Raw genomic sequence first — 18,957 nt, 5'->3', positions numbered from 1 at the left:
CTCAATTTCATGGTATACCTAAAATCCACAAGAAACCTACTGGATTTAGGCCCATAATTCCGTGTCACTCTGTAGTATTTAATCCTGCAGCCAAGTTTGTATCAAAAGAGCTTAAGCCGATTATTAAATCGACTCCTTCAATCATTCACGGAACGAAGGATCTCTTTACGAGATTAAGCCAATTGCGTATAGACTCCAAAAGACAATGGTATTTTGTCACTGGAGATGTAGTTGCTTTCTATCCCAATATCCCGTTGGACTCGTGCATTGACATCGTTTGTAGTATGTACGAGGAATGGTTACTCAACGCTTCGGAAGAAAATACTGCATTAGCCCATATTAATCCAAATTCGTTAGAGAATAACTTGGTTAAATTGGGCATCTTTAAACGTGCTATCGAGATTGGCAATACGCAATTGATAACACAACATGGGTCTAGATATTTTAGACAAAAAAATGGCCTTGCAATGGGCGTCGCGGATTCCCCGGACCTTGCTAACCTCTTTGGAGCCCATTTTGAAATAATGTCAAAAATCTTAGACCACCCAAACGTGGCCTTCTATGGAAGGTACATCGACGATTGTTTCGCAATTGTTTACGCCGAGTCCGAAGCACTTGCACTTAATCTTATTAAAGAAACAATAAAGTTCGATGGTTGTGTTATCGAATGGGCTGTTTCCTCGTCGGGATGTCAATTTCTCGATGCTTTCATTTTCAAGGAGTCTGGAAAACTTCATTGGAAGCCATTTGTCAAGACAGGAAACAACCGAGAACGAGTTCCATGGGTATCACATCATCCTTTGGACGTCAAACGTGGCGTTTACATTGGAGAGTTATCCAGGCTAGCCGTGTTGTGTAGTACTAAGGAAATCTACATCGGAGCAATTAGAGACCTTAACGCTCTCTATTTGGTGCGCGGTTATCCCGAAAACCTAGTAATGTCTTGGTGTAAGAAGAATATACAAGAACGTTGGGAAAAGCGATTCGCTTTACGAATCGCAGAGCACGACAAATCCATTCTTGTACTTAAAACCAGATTTGACCAGGTATGGAATTGGTTTTCAGCTGCTGAACTTGGAAAAACTGTTACCGAGTATTGGTCGGCATGGTATGAACATGCCGAGAAAGGTCTGTATAATGCAGACCCGTCCAAACCCCTTATCAAACCAGACCCAAATTACGTTCACGACCTCGATGATGTTCGCCCGGAGCTGTTCACACAGATCCTCGTGGACGGAGAAACTGAGTTCGTACCGGATTTGAGGAAGATAGGACTACTCGGAAGTCGTTGGATAGTATCGCGAAAACGCAATACTAATCTTTTCGACCTTGCAAATGTGTGGAAGAAAACAGTTTTTCGTAAACTGGATGAAGACATTGCCGAAAAAGGTGGTGTTGTTCCCGAAACTCAAAACGTCAATGAAACTTATCATTCTGCTCTAGTTGAAGCTGCTGAACAGATAAGTATCGAAAGCGATAACGAGATAATACTTCATAGACATTCAATCTCACAAGAGAGGGAACATCCAGAATTCGGCAGAATATCCAAATCTTACAACCGATGAAAAGAATACTAGCGCGTAAGGCGTAAAGCATTAGAAAAAAACCCTAACCGTAAGTATTCCTTGCTATAAAGTAACAAACATCTACTTACAAGCAACACATTGGATTAAATAGCTAAACCTAAACCTAAACCCTAAACCCTAAACCCTAAGCCCTAACCTAACCCCAACCCTAAGCTAACTAAGTCTAACCTTAGTAGGAAGTAAGGTAGGCGTGTGAACTTCCGAACGGCATGTGATTGTGAAGGGCCGGATCTAATTTAGTACATGGGAAAAGTTACTTAGTACTTCGGGAAAAGTTCCTTAGTACCGTGGAAACATTTTTGATGGACCGGATCATGAACTGTCCAATTAAGATTCACAACAATCAATCAATTGATTGTTAGGTAAGGACTTAGGTAAGCTATTTATACTCTAGACATGTGAATATTCCCATGTCGCGGTTACTCGGAGCCACGTAACCAGAGTACTCTATATCCATGTGATTCACATCACAGTCAATAACCCACGATGTCAAAGAACAAAAGTGTTGGATCCACTTTTGACAGGTTACCATGTGCCACATTGACCCGTGACACTCTGTTCATCAGAGACCTGTCTAACTTGACAATAAACATTGACAGATTTGTGATAGTCGGTAAGATACATGACAGCTGCGCAGCATCACTTCACGCGCTGTCATCGGATGTTCCAGAACATTCCTTCTAAGAATAGCCACTGAAGAGTCTATAAAGACGAAAGGGCTGGCCGTTTGTACCCCCAAACAGCCCTCTGGCTTCTTTCCATTTAACTCACAGTTTAAACAAGTCGCTCGCACCTCGCTTCGCTCGGTGCTCGCTCCCACCCTAAACCCTAAACCCTAAACCCTAAACCCTTTATTCTGGCTCATCGGACGGCCTTGAAGTCGATATGTCGCGTCAAAGCACTCTGGCTACACAAACGAGGTCAGAACGCATGAAAAATACCTCGAATTGACGTACTTACCAACTCTCCTTGAATGTCTTCTAACAGGTCACCTCGCGGGAAGTCGATACATTGCGTCCGAGCATTCAGACTATGGAATAAAGGTCAGAATGTGCCCAAAGCACTTACCATATTTTGATATACAAGTTGGGTAGATGGCGGTTTGCGGGAAATTGATACATTGCGTCGGAGCTATAAAATAGCAGATGGACCGCTCGCGGGAAGTCGATACGTTGCGCCGGAGTATTCAGACTATAAAGTAAACGTCAGAAAGTGACCAGAGCACTCAAAGTCAACTTACTTACCACTCGATGTACAAGTTGGGTAAGTCGGCAGCTCGCGGGAAGTCGATATGTTGCGTCGGAGTACTCAGACTATAAAGTAAACATCAGAAAGTGACCAGAGCACTCAAAGTCAATGTACTTGCCATATCTCAATGTACAAGTCGAGTAGATGGGCAACTCCCGGGAAATCAATATGTCGTGTCGGAGTATTCAGTCTTTAAAAGACCCGATGGACCGCTCGCGGGAAGTCGATACATTGCCTCTGAGCATTCTGGGCTGAAAAAAAAGGTCAGAACAACTCCCAAACCCTGCAAAGTGATGTGCTTACCAACAAGTCACCCTCAATACGACACCAGCTGTCCACACAAATGCAAAAGTCAGTACAGTGATCAACACCAGATGTAAACTACATACCTTTCAGTCACCAAGCCTTTTTGCTCAATGTTCACCGGCCGTCCAAATCTCAAATCGAACCCTGAAATGCATGGTCAGTACCGTGGAACTCTGATGACGACTGAAAAACTTACCCATGGTGGTGGTTCATAGTCAAAGTGTGATGCGATGGCAGTGTCCATGTTTGGCATGGCCAAACAACGGATAGCGGTGGTGGAACATTCCCCCAGCATCAGGGCATAATGCACGGCTGGAATTCAGCAAATGTACTCCCTCTTTATCCTTTTTTCTGCCAAGGGGTGTCGAAAGAACTGCGTTGAAATGGATACATTGCACAAAAACTACGCAAAATACAATGACGTGGCACTTGAGTTCAGACAATTTGAACATCTACGAGGCGCCGACTGTACTGAAATCCTAAACTCTCTCACATTTCGAGCGGTGCTTGCTAGTTAATCTGACGCTTGCTAGGTTGATATCTACCGCAAGTGCGAGGGAGTATGATAAGAGATTGGGAAAAAGGCAAATGAGCTGATGCAAAAGGTGGTGGGGGTAGAGGTGTAAGAGAGCGACGAACCGGTAGGAGCTGGTTCGACGTATTTGAAGGGTAATATCTCACACTCGTGTGCTTGATGCTCGCATTTCCGGTAGAATGCTAAAGTCTTGCAACAGGAGGAAAGTAACCTCTTCCTTTGTCGTGTGGCTGCTTTATCCTGTGTCCAGACTCGTTGTGGGTGGCCGTGGTGGTCTGGTGGAAAGGTAAGAGCTGACGTTGCGTTGTTGCCGAGTATAGACATGTGATTTCTGATTAAAGTGTTATTTGCGTTGTATGCAAAGATGTGCATTCTCGGTGCTTAACTGATGTTCATAGTCAATGTAAAGTTGAATATCGCACACCGGGCACAGTGAATCCCAAAGTCATACAGACAGTCCAGCTTTACATTGAAATAGACGTACACTAGGTAAAAGTGTTATTTGAATGAAGTGGGCATTCCAATCATGACTCCGCACAACGGTACGCGATGAGAACAAAATTTCCGACATACCAACCATTAATCCGGGCACAATCGGCAGTCCTGCACCACAACCAACGTACTCAGAAGCTCCAAAATCCAGGAAAGACACGGAAACGACGCAGAATGGCTCGCCACGTACGTCGAATCCTCCAAATGCAATGGGGCCGATGTCGTTTTCCCTCACTTCTTCTGACCTTGTAGGTCGTGTAACGGTACTGTAGCCGATCCGAGCAGGTCTCTGCTAGTGCCCGAGAAGACCCGTAACGAAAGGAAAAGTTGGAAACAGGCTGGAATTGCAAATTAGGGGAGGGAGAGGATGTGGACATGTACGTGAGTTGGAAATTTTGAAAAATTTGTTGTGATTGTTCACGGTACGAGTACCGAATGGTGTACTGCGTAGCCAACTGTACAGGGGAGAATGTGAAATGAGTTTAACGTTCAGGTATTTCTTCATTTTTGTTTGATTTCGTTGAGAGTGTATTCGGGCGCTTATCAGTTTTTGACACCTTCAACTTTGCTCAGCCGCACTCAACTTTAATGACACACCGATTCAGGTACATTACATACTTTTTTGCGCCTTTAAAACTCTAATAGTGCTATAGAACTTCGGAGACAAAGAAAATATATGATGTACCCGAGTTCACATCTCAGCGTGAACATGTCCAATTTTCAACCATTATCTCTGCACCACGCACCACCAAGTCTTCAACCAACGGACATCACAGCACCCAATTGTGTACACCGATGCCCTTCAAATGGCCGAAATGCAGAAAACAGCCGCGGTATCTACACCACGTTGTTCATACGAGCCTGCGCTGTATGATATTAAAAACTTCTGGCAGCCGGCTTCTGGGTTCTGTAGCACCAAATCCAAGTTATCTTTGGTAGGCGAGTAGTCTATAATAAGATATTTAGTGAATGGAAATGTTTGAAACATCGTAAAGCGATGAATCGGGGGAGGAGGAAGTCACCATTGGTTGCGTCAACCTCACACTGTCAGCTCGCTGTCGAGTGCAAGCCGGACGGTGATACGCCGTGTCGGGACAACGACGAGGCGTGGTGTACAGTGGACAAGGTCGCGGATGTCGTGTCAAAAGGTAAGGGTTAGATGAGGATGTACATGAGGTGATAGGCTGCTCGCGGGAAACCGATACATAGCGTCACAGCTATAATATCAACGTCAGAACGTACCCACAACAATACAAGGTCATGTACGCACCAGACTCAAACCTCAAACACCCTTAGCACACAAGACTGGTCGCGGGAACGTGACACATAGGGTCAGAGCTACAGGGTCAAGGTCAGGGAATGCCAGAACAATGCAACGCCACGTACTTACCACACCCCAACCTCAATGCCCCTAGCAGACAAGACGGGTCGCGGGAACGCATTACATAGCGTCATAGCTATAAAATCAAGGTCAGACCATATTCAAAACCCTACAACAAAATGTGCTTACCAGCGTAGCTTCAAGGTCTAATGAATCCACAGGGTGGGTTGCGGGAAAGCGATATATGGCGTCGGAGCATCCTGCGCTACAGAAACAAGGTCAGACAACACAAAGAACATGTTGACAATGTGCACTTACCATAGCTTCCACATGTGCGGGGTCGGTTGCGGGAATTCGATACATGGCGTCGGAACATCTGGGGTTGCAGAAAAGGTCAGTGCGTACTCAAAACCCTCCAACATGTACATACCCTTCCCTAGCACTCGATACATAGCTTCCAACGGGGGGGCGGTCGCGGGAAATCGACATATGGTGTCGAAGCATCTAAATCAAATTAGAACACCTCCAAAGCTGTGATGGAAAATATACTTACCAAGAAGTTGCTCAATGCAACCCCTAGCTGTCGATTCGTAGCTTCCAATCTCAAAGTGAACCCTGCGATGGATTATAAGACCGTGAAAACGAGGCGTAGCAGTCGTTCTTATATATCAACCTCCAGAAGACCTTGCGCATACCTCATATATGAGCCACGGCAATGCATTCCCCATCAATAATTATCCAACGCCTTTATGATAGATACATTAGAACTTTATCCATAGTATTCCCCAAACTGCTGAGCCATTATTCAATACCCACGCTGTCATTCATACCCCTTCGTAATCCATAACTAGTATGTCATCCATGGGCCTCAACATCCATTGCCCTTCTGATTATCCATCACGCTGGACATCCGCGCAGTGCACCCGCCTATCGATATGTACGTTCATTATCCATTGCCCTTGTCATCCGTTGCCCATATGATTATCCATCAGCCTGATCTCCCTTGACATCCATTTCCCTTCCGATTATCCATCACACTTGACACCCGCGCAGTGCAGGCGCCTATCGATATGTACGTTCATTATTCATTGCCCTTGTCATCCGTTGCCCATATAATTATCCATCAGCCTGATCTCCCTCAACATCCATTGCCCTTCTGATTATCCATCACGCTTGACACCCGCGCAGTGCAGGTGCCTATCAATATGTACGTTCATTATTGATATCCCTCGACATCCATTGCCTTTCTGATTATCCATCAGGCTTGACACCCGCACAGTGCAGGCGCCTATCGATATCTATGTTCATTATTCATCATCCTCGACATCAACTGCCTTTCTTATTATCCATCGCCCTCCACCATTGCACAGGCTGCCCCTCATCCATTCCCACATTCATTATTGATCGCCCTCGACATCCATTTCTCTGATTATCCATCAGGCTTGACACCCGCGTAGTGCAGGCGCCTATCGATATGTGCGTTCATTATTCATCACCCTCAACATCCATTTCTCTTCTCATTATCCATCGCGCTCATTTATTGCCCTAATCATTCATTGCCCCTCTACTTATCCATCACTCTTGACACCCGTGCAGTGCGCAGTCTCCATCCATACCAACGTTGATTATTGAATGCCCTTGTCATCCATGGCCTCCCGTTAATCCATCCCGCTTGTCACCCGTGAAGATCAGGCACTTATTAATTTGGTTCCCCGTAACATTTCCCATCATTCACTGTCATTGATACCTTTCCTTACTGTCCATCAATGTTTGAAGTCTATCCATTTCCTTGTAAAATATCCATCAACCACTCTGAGCTAATAATCCATATCAGTATGAGTTATACATCCTCTTGTTTCCGCTTCTAGTCTCCTTGGAAATGACGTTTCTGTTCAAAGCTTCCTTGTCTCTTTTGTGTATACACTTAGCTCGCAGGTTCTTTCAACTTACAACATGAAACGCCGAGTGAATCGCAAGAAAAAGGTTTATTATGACGAATATATCTCTCCTGATGAACGAGACGCGAAAACAGCATCGTTTGGCGACATTCACACTGAATACCATGGACGCACGCACCATACCATACGGATGCCGCTGCCGCAAGGAATTCAGCCTATGCTTCCCACACCCCCTCCTCTAGGCTCTGTGGAATCGCCTACTCCTCGACTTGATTGGGTGCTGAGCGAAGAATCTCCGTATAGGATTTTTGATGGTGATCTTGAGTTGGAAGAAATGGCAGAATGCGAATTGGAGGCATTGGGGCTAAAGAATTATCTCAAGCCAAACTTGAAGACTGGAGATAAGGTTCAAGCTGATCCTGAAGAAGAGGTTCCACAGAAAAAACGAAAAACACAATCGGTACGTACAGTTTCCTGCTCTAATAGATGTGTGTTTCAGCACCTACCACTCACATATTCGATTAGACACATCCCATCCACTTCTGGACTCCGCATATTGACACCTACGTTGAAGAGTTTCTCCGGCTGGAGGGTATTGGTGGGCAGGCAAATCTCCAGAAATGCTCTGAAATTGGGTGTATTTCGGACCTCGAAGCAGGCGCGTTTCGCTGCAAAGACTGTTGGAGCGGATCTCTGTTGTGTCTCGCTTGTGTTCTCCGGTCTCATTCGGTCAACCCATTTCATAGAATCGAGGCGAGTGGGGTTGGCTATGATGATACTGAATTATTGACAAATTTGCAGGTCTGGACTGGACATTACTTTCGCAGGACCAGCCTCAAGAAACTTGGAATGCGAGTGCAGCTGGGACATGATGACTGTCCTATACCAATGGTAGCTTTCAACGACGAATTTGTGGTCATTGCGCGTACAGGAATCCATGAAATTGCCTTAGACTACTGCGGGTGCCCTTCTGCACCATCCAAGCCCATCCAACTTCTTCGCGCCCGCTTATTTCCTTCTACAGTAGGCGATCCCAAAACAGCGGCTACATTTGATGTGCTGGAACACTTTCAGCTCCTTTCATTTAACTCGAAGGTCTCGGGATACGAGTATTACTCTACATTATCACGGTTGACAGACAACACCGGCACAAAGGCACCACCAGTGAGCTCTTCCATTTCTTCTATTATCCTGCTATCTTTAATATTCAATATGTAGGACAGATATCCTGTCTTCTTGAGGATCATACGTGAGTGGCGTCATGTACGTCTCCTCAAACGGATGGGTCGAGGTCACTCTGAGACCGGTGTTAATGGGACTAAAGAGGGTGAATGTGCTGTTCTATGTCCTGCATGTCCCCACCCGGGCATCAATCTACCCGACAATTGGAAGGAGAGGCCAGAATCAGAACAGTACGTACCAATTTTTACTCGTTGGTGTTGTCCACTGGCAATTGGGTCTGATTGTCACGTCCAAAAATAGATGGCTTTATTCTCTTTTTATAGCTATTGATGCCAACTTTCGTTTGAAGCGAATGAACGTATCTACAGATGAGCGAGACCCTGGGCTTAATCATGGATATGCCTATATGGTTGAGAGTTGCAAATTCAAAAACTACTTGGCAAACTACGATGGTCAAGTTGCAGATGAAAAGAGCTCATGCAATAACCACGATGCTATCAAATCGGCTAACTCACGAGGTGGACATGGGACAGCAGCAAGTGGACTTGGTACAGCCGAATGTAGTCGACACGACATGAAGCGACCCGTGGCAGTAGGAGACTTACAAAAGGGTGAAAGGTAAGGTCTTCAGTCACATGCTTGCATGTCAACATGACTCACATGATGCCGTAGATACGTTAATATGGATTATTTCTTCTTATCAACAATCGCAGCCACACTTTTACTCCGTCTTGTTGTCTCCTACGACATTGCCTGCCAATGGTGGATCAATCTCATGAAAAGGTGCCAATTATATCCTAAGAATGTGCTCTCCGATCCATCAAATCTCTCCATTGTCTACCTCGTACCAAAATTCCACCTTGCTGCTCATATTCAGAAATGCCAAACGTCTTTCTCTTTCAACTATACTCCGGGAGTTGGGCGCACAGATGGGGAGGCACCAGAGAGAGGATGGGCAACGGCAAACGGTATAGCCAGCAGCACAAAGGAAATGGGGCCAGGGTCTCGGAACGACACATTGGATGACCATTTTGGAGATTATAACTGGCGAAAAATTATCACGATTGGTACGTCGTAATATTCTGCAATCTATGCACATATATTGACAAGCACTTTAGTTGAAACATTTTTACGGAAAGCGAAGGAAGCTATTCAAGAGCGACAAGAACAGGTCGAGGCGTTCATTGAGTTTGACGCTGCATTGCCAGAAGAATCGACGTCGGAATGGACCCAGATGTGTTTGACATGGGAAAAGGACTCCAGTCAACCGAATCCCTATGTGATTCCGAAGAATAGTACGTGTATTTTTCTGATTCTTGTTCTATTGTTTATGGTGCATTGCTAGGTTCTGTCAAGGAATCCGATGTTCGTCTTCAATTAGCTCGTGAGGACTCAGATGCATTAAAACGCGGAGAGATGACTACTTTACATGAGGAAGTAACTCCGAGTGTCTTGATATCACAGGGCTTACAGCTTGAGGAATCACAGTACGTCGTTTATAGGCTATTTTTTACATGGTTACAAACAAGACTAGAGCACGACTTGCGCTTGACATCTCCAAACTTGGAGCCCATTCTACGAACATCCAACAGACTAAAATTCTCGAACGATCAAACTCATTAAAACGACGCATTGATGCTTGGATAAATATACAGCACCTTTATATGCCTGCAGTTGCAGCTCTGCGTGCGCGCGAAAACTTGCAGGCTGAGACACCAGTAGCGGTACAGGATATCAAGCTATATTTGCCTTCCTACAACACAGAAACCATCCGATTTTCATCCCACATATTGCTAAAATGCGAATCGCAGTACCGATATGCCCAGGCTGAAGATTGCCTCAACAACCTCCGTGCTTTCTTACTCCTTCGCTCACATATGCTAAACTCAAAAAAGCGACACTCACGAGGACAGCGTATGCAGACAAGAAGCTTGACGTTGCTCGCAGCTGTTGAAGAAAAGATTAAATTTGCAACAGCGCGATACAATGTTGCGTATCAAGCTCTTGATTTGCTTTCAACGCCAACGGTATACTACACGTGGCGTGATATCCTTCGTCCACTGCTGGACACTGATGTTAGAGGACTGAGCTCTATGGACGACTCTGGAAGTGAAGGCCGCAAGAAACTGTCCTGGATATGGAAGGTACACGGTATGGGCGAAGACGCCGAAAAGTGTACACAGGCAGGTGTGTTGTCTTTACCTTACCTAATTGAATGCAAACAAATGCTAGTGTCCAGCTCTTCGTATCGAATGGTGCAAAGCCCGTGCACGCGCACATCGCTGGCAAGAGGAGTGTGTATTATTAGCAGAGGAGATGCGCCGTGTTATTGCTTTTTTTGCTTGGCAAGCCGCTCAGTGGGATTCTCGTGCACAGGATATCATCGACTCGACGGATGTACCTAACCGAGATGCACAAGCTATCAATTCTGGTAAGATTGCTTATGCAAAGAAACAGGCAGATATACGACGTGATATAGGTGACCGTTGTGCGAAACAATGGGATGGTGTAACAGAGAAGTTGACGACCATGTCAGAAGGCCGTAATGCATACAAAATGGTTGAGTGTCACTAGAGTATAATTTGTGCAAATTTAAAATCTGGACCACTATGTAGTAGGTACATTAAGCCGAACAAAACAGTGGCTAGATCAGACAGAGGGTAGCTTGTCAGGATGGAGCTCGTGCATTTTGGCAGCAATAAAGTCCCTCCACAACGTATCTCCTTCCACAATCCCAAAGGCACCGAGGAGTAACAGCCTTGTTCTGATTTTCTGTAACATATAGACGTTAGTTAGCGGCATACAAAAATATAAACACAACTTTCACCTTCATAATATTCTTTTGTCTGTGACGTGCAAAATCAATGTCTGCCGTATTCAACGGATCCTCCGGCCAAATTCTAAACCAAAGTTGGCTGATTTCGTGAAGAAACTCTTCCTTTTCTCCCTTAGACTTGGCCTGGCGATAATATGGGCCAGCATCGGCGAGAAATTTGTCTTGTTTGGACTTCGTATCCAATGTAACTGGTCTAATGCCGGGCTCTATTGTGACTGCCTACAAATTTGAACGACAATTTAGTAAAAATGATCACATTTTATAACAATCAGGCTCAAGTCTACTCACCGATGGACCTTTGAAATTATCTGTACGACGGCGTCTTTGCTTAACCTTGGCCATTGGTTGTGAGTTGCTGATAAACGCGATAGTGGTGTCTATGGGCAGGTCAAAGGTGATGCAGATGAGTTTTGTGGCGTTCATCCCAACTTATAAGCAGCGAGTCAGCAAAAATAATTGATCAATAACAGGCAAGGAAATGGACAACGAGGACAAGAGTGTTGCAAACAACTCATGGATAACAATTGAATGAATGGATGACGGTAAAGTAAGTCCCAATCAATAAAGGACTAGTAAATGGATAATGAAGCTGAAGGTTGACATTAGGGTGCTGCCAGCCATTGATAGCCAACGAACAAATGGATGACGGTAAGGTCTTCTATTATTATTTTACATTTTCAATCCCAGTCTAGACATAGCCTGAAAACTTATCTTGCAGAGTTCAAAAACCATAGAACATCGGCACAGATGGTTGTAAAGCTCTGGATGACGAGAGTTGAGTGTAGATTAATTCAATGTTTCAATTGGTACCCTTTGGAGGGGGGGTTTACCTGGTAGTTAAAAAAGTCAGACGAAGCCCTGAAATGGCGTGTAAGTAATGCAAAGTTTCTAATAAATCGCTACCTGGCTTTCACCTTTACCAATGGGACGACAGCGCAAGTATTTTTCTGAAGCTGAGAAACTTGCCGCAAATAGGCAGAAGAGCAAGAAATATTATGAGAAGTAGCATTCAGTTGTTTTCCTCCCATAAATCTGGTTACAAACATGTTTTATAATGTTTTTTAGATGCAAGGATAGCATAAACCGACGTCGCAGAAGAAAATATGCTCGCATCCAACAAAAAAGGTATTCCTGCTGATTATGAATGTGCATAATCTCTATAGATTGAATTAATCTTCATTTCTAGAATTGAAACGGCACGTAAAGCACAGGCTGTTGAACAAGAGCCTGTCTCCAAGTCAAAGCCACCGGCGGCCACTTGGTTGGACGAAGTTCTTCGAGTCTACCGGCGCTTCAACACCTTTATCAAATCGGATCCTATTGCACATACTGAGGCAATCTGCCTCCAGTTTATCAGCAATCAAGACATGCACGAATTATCGGAATCGGTTGACAAGATAGAGCACTTTCTTGGGCCAATTTCCCGATATAAAAACCATATATATATGTGTTCAGGAGTTGGCCCAGAGTGGAATAAGACAGTCGCTCTTGCAAAACTGCTAGAGAAGACACAATCTTGGTTGCAAGAGATTGAATTGACTGCAATGGAAGACCTTGAATTCGTTGAACGCAACTACAATGCTAAATCCTTTGAATTTCAAAAGGTTTCGCAATAGGGTTATTACTTCTATTGGACTTTTAATATAGTACAAACATCATTGTATATCGTTCGACATTGAAGCTACGGTGCATGGGGGTACATGGCATAATATAATGACTCTACAAAAGAGACATTCAATAATATTTTATTTGATTATTGAAGATTTCATTCACACGGATATGGAGAGCAGCACAAGTTCAAGATATATTCGGAAACACAGACAAGAAATCAAAATGAGATGTACAAGAGATACAAGTGGTGCTACTAAAAGTGCGGGGAAACTTTTCATACGCGGTGACAAATGGTGCTGTCTACACGATATTGAACGGAAAAGGAAAAACCCCGAGGGTGGAGTAAGTCTACTCATTAATCCGAGCTACTAGAGGCCTCGCTGGAGGAGCCAGAGGTGCCATTGGGGGCATTTGGGGACAAGGAAGAGACAATAGCTCCAGGCGCAGCAATAGGATTACCAAGTATGCGAACCTTTCCGGCAGTCAAAGCAGCTTGGAACGCCCTCTCACCCTCCTCGCGACTATTATAACGACAATGGCAAGCATGAGATATGCCAGAAACAAGGCTCTGAGCATCTTTCCTGTTAAATATGTGTTAAATTGAGCAAAATGCAATCTCAAAAGAATGTGGAACATACCAATGGTCAAAGACCCCCACATCTGTACCACAAAACACAACGTAGACTGGCTTTTCAGATGGGCGAATAGGGTTATACGTGTTGCAGGACATGCACACAAAGCCTTTGGGCATGACAGTGTCGGAGGCAGACTGGGACTTTGGAGGAAGTAGGGCAGGATCAGTGACGGTGGCCTGTGGTTCAACAGACGAAGGAGGGGGAGCCACAGTTGATGATAACTCTTCAAGAATGACAGGTGGGACGGCTAAAATTAATTAGATTGTGCTGAGCATGATAGTATGAACAGTGTTCACTTACTCAACGGCCCATTGGTAAGCCTAAAGAAAAGATTAATAGCCTGACGACGAGCAGATGAAATAACCATCTGTTCAATCTCTTGGACCAAGGGATCACGGCCTACAGTCCAATTAAATAAAACATTAGGTTAAAGGGAGTCGAAGATGACTTACTATCAGAAGGAGGAGGGGGTGCAGCAGTAGCGCGATTACCCTTGACATGAATGCCCATGATTTGGAGAATCAAGATAAGCTCCCCCATGGCAAGGTTTTCCAACCCTGAAGCATGATCAACGCCATCGGGTGTACGAACAACTTCTAATCCTGATTAAATGTAAACAAGTTGAAATTAACATGAAACTCAAAAATGGGCACGTACCAGCATTGTTTAGTGCAAGAAGGAGATTGATAACGTCGCCAACACGGGTAGACATTATACGGCTTGCAGGGGCGGTAGAGGGAGGGACGGTAGAATTAGGGAGAGTTGGGGGAGGTGTACTTTGTTGAGCCATTTTGTGAGAGGTTTTTTTTGCGAGTAGGGAGTTAAGGATAAGATTGCGGCAGATAGGAGCATCTTTATATGCAGAGTCCAAAGAAGCATCAGCAACTGTACAGTTACACGGTAAATTGCGGTGAATCTCTCAATAATGTAAGCAAGCTATTGCCGTCAAATCGAAGAAGTAGCTAGAAGGTCTTACTGCATTTTCTGGACCTTAAGTCTAACTCTGTTATTTGAGGTGAGTTTGCGTGCGCTTAAAAAACAAACAATTTGACATTCATTTATTCTTAGAACAACTGCTATACTTAGATCAAAATGCCGCCGCTACCGTGGGGGACTCCCGAACAAATTGAGTTTCTATCCGCCAAGGTTCCTGAGTTCCAGGCGTCCCAGCGTACAAAAACCACCCCCAATTTTTGGACAAAAATATACCAAGAATTTTTTGTCTTGTGGCCTACGCCTGAGGCTGAAGTTAGACCAATGACTGTTCCAAAAAAGAAGAAGAAAAAGAAAAATGCACCTGTTGTTTTGCCTCAAACGAAAACCGAACTTTCTCATGCAGAATGGGTTAAGTTGCGGAAAAACGTAAGCACAATTCATACTTAGTGTATGAGTTTCTTTGACGAGGTCATATTTGTAACAGCAAATTGTTAATTGGTTTAATAATCGTGGGGCCGGCACCCAACATCGGCGAGGTCCGACCATTGTTATTGGTGGCAACAACGCTCCCCGACTTCTCTCGGAAACAAATTTGTATTCCAAGAAATATTATGATGAACGCATTAGGCCACGAGTAATAGAGGCTCTCCGCACCAATCCTGAAGGTCACCGAATTGCAATCATCAACAAGTGCACCGGGGAGGCCTGGAATGACGAGTCTGATGAGGTAAAGGCGGAAATTCGTGCCGAGTTGGCAAAGCTCAAGGAGCTGAAGGGACAAATTCCTGACATGCCGGAAGTCATGTCTCCAGAAGAATGCGCAATGTAAGTGATCTATTCTTTGTGCTAAAGTCTTACTGATACAAAGTTAGTAATCTCTTGACATTGCCGGAAACTATCCAAGCGTTTATAGATGAAATGAGCAGTCGTACCGGATGGGTTTTCACAGTAATTGCTGGAGGACCTGAGCCTGCTGATCAAGGCAAAATTCGTACTGTCGCTGTCCACAACGGTCGAGACAAATATGAACAACTGTTTTCTATTGCGAATGAACATTTTTACCAACATGTGCTATCGCCGTTCAGACTTTTTTTATACAATGTTTTCTGTGAGCAATTTATCTGTATTTCTAACACATAGTGACCTAATCAACCATTTTCTTTAGCGCAAGAGGATCGCGACCGACAAACTCTCAATAGCTCAAAGGCAAAGCCAGAAGAGAACCAAGTTGCCAGTACCAGCAAAGTTGAAACCGGCGACGCAGGGCAAGAAAATGTCTTGTCGGAAACAACTCCCCCTGTGACTACACAACCAGAGATTCAGAGCAATGCACTTCCAATCGCTGTCAATCAGGTGCCCGACCCAGCTGCGTTGGTCCCCACCTCATCAACCCATGCTCACATGGGCAGTGTCGCTCAGCTTTCTGGCCTTCCAATTGCTATCAATCAGGTGCCCTTCCATCCAACTTATACAGCTGCATCAGTACCCATCTCATCAACCAATGCTCACATGGGAAGTGCCGCTCAGCTTTCTGGCCCTATTCCAAACACCATAACTGCAGCTCATACTCCCCCTGAGGCCGCACAACAGACTGCAATGGCCTCTATGACAGCGGCGCCGGCGGTGGCCATCGGCTTTGCTCAGGCTCCTGTCATGACACAAAGCACAGTCCAACCAGCTCAGGTGCAACCGACTCAAAGTGTGGCAAGTCCAAGCCCACCTTGTTACCCAGCTACAAATGGTGCTACCCACGCTACCATTGAGGCACAAAACTTCCTTCCGCCTGCCAATCCTCTACCTCAACAGGCCAAGGTGGCCCCAAATCCAGTTGCTGCGTTCTTGCCTTATGGTGCTGCCATTTCTATGACGGATGGAGTTGGTGGCCAAGACATAGACCAGTTGACAGCTGCTGTAGGCCAGGATATGATGCGGCTACAAGCGGGTGATGCGAATAGGGGCGATGGACTTACCTTGAACTTTTCAGAAGAGGAATGGGATAGAATTGACCTGGCCCTGCAACAGTACGCAGCGGATCCAAACATGATGGGAACCGCACTTGCCCTCAACACAAACAACACAGTGACGCTTCCTGGTTTACATGGCCAAATGTTACAAAGTCAGGATATGATGGCAGGACAGGCAAACGCACCGATGCTATTGGACCCAAACCATTCCATCTCAGCACCTCACACCATAGTCCCTGCCCAGACGTCAGCGCCAGTGCTCAGCGCCACAAACTCAGCTGGAGTTCTATCCAACCATGCAGTAAACGATCCAATTATTCCCGAGAGTGGCATGCATGCACCTTTGACTGCGGCTCCAGACAAAAGCGAGAACTTGGACGCCAGTGCAACGCGTAGTCGTAACAGAAAGGCAGCAGCTTCGAAGGATGCTCCACAGACCACAGCATGGCTGTTGGCAGCGAGTGAATATCTATTCAAAGATATCGAGGTAGAAAAATGGCAGGAATGTGTGCGCGCATGGGAGAGTTTCGAGAGAATGGAAATTGCTGAGATGGATACGAGTTCTGTGAGTCCCGGATCATGCACAAAAGCAGATAAAGATACTGATTACCGTTGCAGTTGAGGCTCCCCGCGAAAGGCAGACCAACAGCCCTCGGGAAATGGCTTTCCTCATCCCGCAAATACACCGCTATCCCAGCTATCCGTCAAGACGAATTTCAGAAGTCATGGATGACCTGGTGGAACTCCATACAGCCGGCGTGGCGTCAAACCAAAACCCCGAATTCCCTTCCGTTGTCGTTCGAGACTGCGAAGGCAAAAGATTCAATGGCTTCGTTACGGAAAGGTGGACCCAATGGGCTGTTGACAGTGATGGTTGGGTTAAAGTGGTGGTACTCGGCTCAAGCCTCGGATGGTCTCTGGGAATTAGCAGTAAGTGACCTACTCAACACCTTCAACACCTTCCAAAAGGCGAAACTGAACAACAAGAGGAAGGCGGCGGAGGAAACTGGGAAGGAAAAAAGAACAAAGAAAGCGAAGGCTTGAGGCGTGATGCGCTGGCATTTGTTTTTGACACGTGATCTTGGACATTCAGACTGTTTTTTTCAATTCTCTTGAGCTTTTTATTGCGCTCGCATCCAGCTGATGCAGACAGAACGTACCTTGTACATCTTGACATCCTTTTAGTGATTCTGTATATTTATAGTGTATGTTTTCTTGGAATTGTAATTGTTTTCTTGGAAGATAGTGTTGAATAAGGCGCAGGGGAGTGGATAAACGGCTCTTGGATAATCGCAGGGCAATGAATATCGTGGTATGAAAGGGGGAAATGACCCATGGATAAGAATACAGATGATGGATAGAGCGGGTCATGAATGGTTTGCATGGAAATTGATAGTGGGCAGTTGGATAATTCAGGGGTATATGGATAATATACCCTTTGGATAAGAGGGCGGACTATGGATGGAATCGATTATTAATGGGGTGCACAGACATGGATAACGGCTGTTGGATTATGAAGCGGGGCTATGGATAATGTACCCTTTGGATAATACAGCGGACAATGGATGGAATAGATTATTAATGGCGCGCACAGAAATGGATAACGGCTGTTGGATCATGAAGCGGGGCTATGGATAATGTACCCTTTGGATGATACGGCGGACAATGGATAGAAACAATTGTTAATGGCGCACACGGGAATGGATAATGGATAACAAGGCTCTTGGATAACGGAATGGATAATTGATAGGCAGACTAAGTAAATGGATAATAGATTATCCATGCAGCAAGTGCCTGCTGCCATGTATGGAGCATTTTATTGCAGTGCAAGGGTTTTATATATAAGCAGGGTAATTACAGGTGTGAAAACCAATGAAAAGAAATAAAACGTACTGATGGTGATGGTTACAAGTCAAGGTGTGACGCAAGCCGAGAGGCCGTGTTTGGCATGACCAAACAACGGCTAAGGGTGAAGCACAACGAGATAGAAATTAGAATGCCAAATCCGAATCCCTCTTTATACTCATTTTCACCAGGGTCACTTTTATTATCACCTCAGACCACTTTCCCTAGCTTCAACAAATCGCCTAGTCCACACTTTGTTTCCGTAGCTTACGAGGTAGAAATTTTTTTCTATTCAACTGCCATAATTCTTTTCTTAGGAGACCTCACCATTTGCAAACCCAATTGATTTAGTTGTAAGAGTTTACAAAAACAATTGGATTTCGGCTGGTTTTCAAAAAGCCATGAAACACTCCAATTCGTCAATGAGTTCCCACAAAAGGGTGGAGACTGTATATAGGAATCTTCCATCGCCGTATACACACATATCATGGCATAAGGTATTGATTATTAATTGCTGCACATAAGGGTTTGCGATATGTTGCATTAGTACAAGTATCCATGT

General features: G+C 44.9%; 6 protein-coding genes across 6 annotated transcripts; 3 read left to right on the top strand and 3 right to left on the bottom strand.

Moving 5' to 3' along the window:
- Nucleotides 1-2,447: 2,447 nt before the first annotated feature.
- Nucleotides 2,448-3,340, bottom strand: JR316_0008566 (uncharacterized protein; the record flags this gene model as incomplete). Its single annotated transcript, XM_047894279.1, has 5 exons — nt 2,448-2,489; nt 2,547-2,616; nt 2,831-2,899; nt 3,224-3,284; nt 3,337-3,340. 5 exons carry the CDS (start codon nt 3,338-3,340, stop codon nt 2,448-2,450), a joined length of 246 nt encoding a protein of 81 aa, XP_047747594.1.
- Nucleotides 3,341-7,441: 4,101 nt separating this feature from the next.
- Nucleotides 7,442-11,142, top strand: JR316_0008565 (uncharacterized protein; the record flags this gene model as incomplete). Its single annotated transcript, XM_047894278.1, has 9 exons — nt 7,442-7,846; nt 7,912-8,550; nt 8,605-8,798; nt 8,869-9,186; nt 9,241-9,635; nt 9,687-9,863; nt 9,914-10,055; nt 10,103-10,755; nt 10,808-11,142. The coding sequence occupies 9 exons, from the start codon at nt 7,442-7,444 to the stop codon at nt 11,140-11,142; spliced, it is 3,258 nt and encodes a 1,085-aa protein (XP_047747593.1).
- Nucleotides 11,143-11,217: 75 nt separating this feature from the next.
- JR316_0008564 (uncharacterized protein) lies at nt 11,218-11,746 on the bottom strand (the record flags this gene model as incomplete). The annotated part of the gene is made up of 3 exons (XM_047894277.1): nt 11,218-11,340; nt 11,396-11,623; nt 11,693-11,746. The coding sequence occupies 3 exons, from the start codon at nt 11,744-11,746 to the stop codon at nt 11,218-11,220; spliced, it is 405 nt and encodes a 134-aa protein (XP_047747592.1).
- A 580-nt stretch (nt 11,747-12,326) lies between these two features.
- JR316_0008563 (uncharacterized protein) lies at nt 12,327-13,020 on the top strand (the record flags this gene model as incomplete). The annotated part of the gene is made up of 3 exons (XM_047894276.1): nt 12,327-12,406; nt 12,470-12,529; nt 12,591-13,020. The coding sequence occupies 3 exons, from the start codon at nt 12,327-12,329 to the stop codon at nt 13,018-13,020; spliced, it is 570 nt and encodes a 189-aa protein (XP_047747591.1).
- A 350-nt stretch (nt 13,021-13,370) lies between these two features.
- On the bottom strand, nt 13,371-14,440 carry JR316_0008562 (uncharacterized protein; the record flags this gene model as incomplete). The annotated part of the gene is made up of 5 exons (XM_047894275.1): nt 13,371-13,596; nt 13,654-13,897; nt 13,951-14,049; nt 14,103-14,252; nt 14,308-14,440. 5 exons carry the CDS (start codon nt 14,438-14,440, stop codon nt 13,371-13,373), a joined length of 852 nt encoding a protein of 283 aa, XP_047747590.1.
- Nucleotides 14,441-14,742: 302 nt separating this feature from the next.
- Nucleotides 14,743-17,594, top strand: JR316_0008561 (uncharacterized protein; the record flags this gene model as incomplete). Its single annotated transcript, XM_047894274.1, has 5 exons — nt 14,743-15,012; nt 15,071-15,411; nt 15,459-15,598; nt 15,752-17,115; nt 17,169-17,594. The coding sequence occupies 5 exons, from the start codon at nt 14,743-14,745 to the stop codon at nt 17,592-17,594; spliced, it is 2,541 nt and encodes an 846-aa protein (XP_047747589.1).
- Nucleotides 17,595-18,957: the final 1,363 nt, after the last annotated feature.

This window comes from Psilocybe cubensis, chromosome 7 (genome assembly GCF_017499595.1).
Source record: "Psilocybe cubensis strain MGC-MH-2018 chromosome 7, whole genome shotgun sequence".
Classification (NCBI taxonomy): Eukaryota; Fungi; Basidiomycota; class Agaricomycetes; order Agaricales; family Agrocybaceae; genus Psilocybe; species Psilocybe cubensis.
Note: the sequence above shows the minus strand (reverse complement) of the source record. Positions and strands in the feature narration are given on the sequence as shown.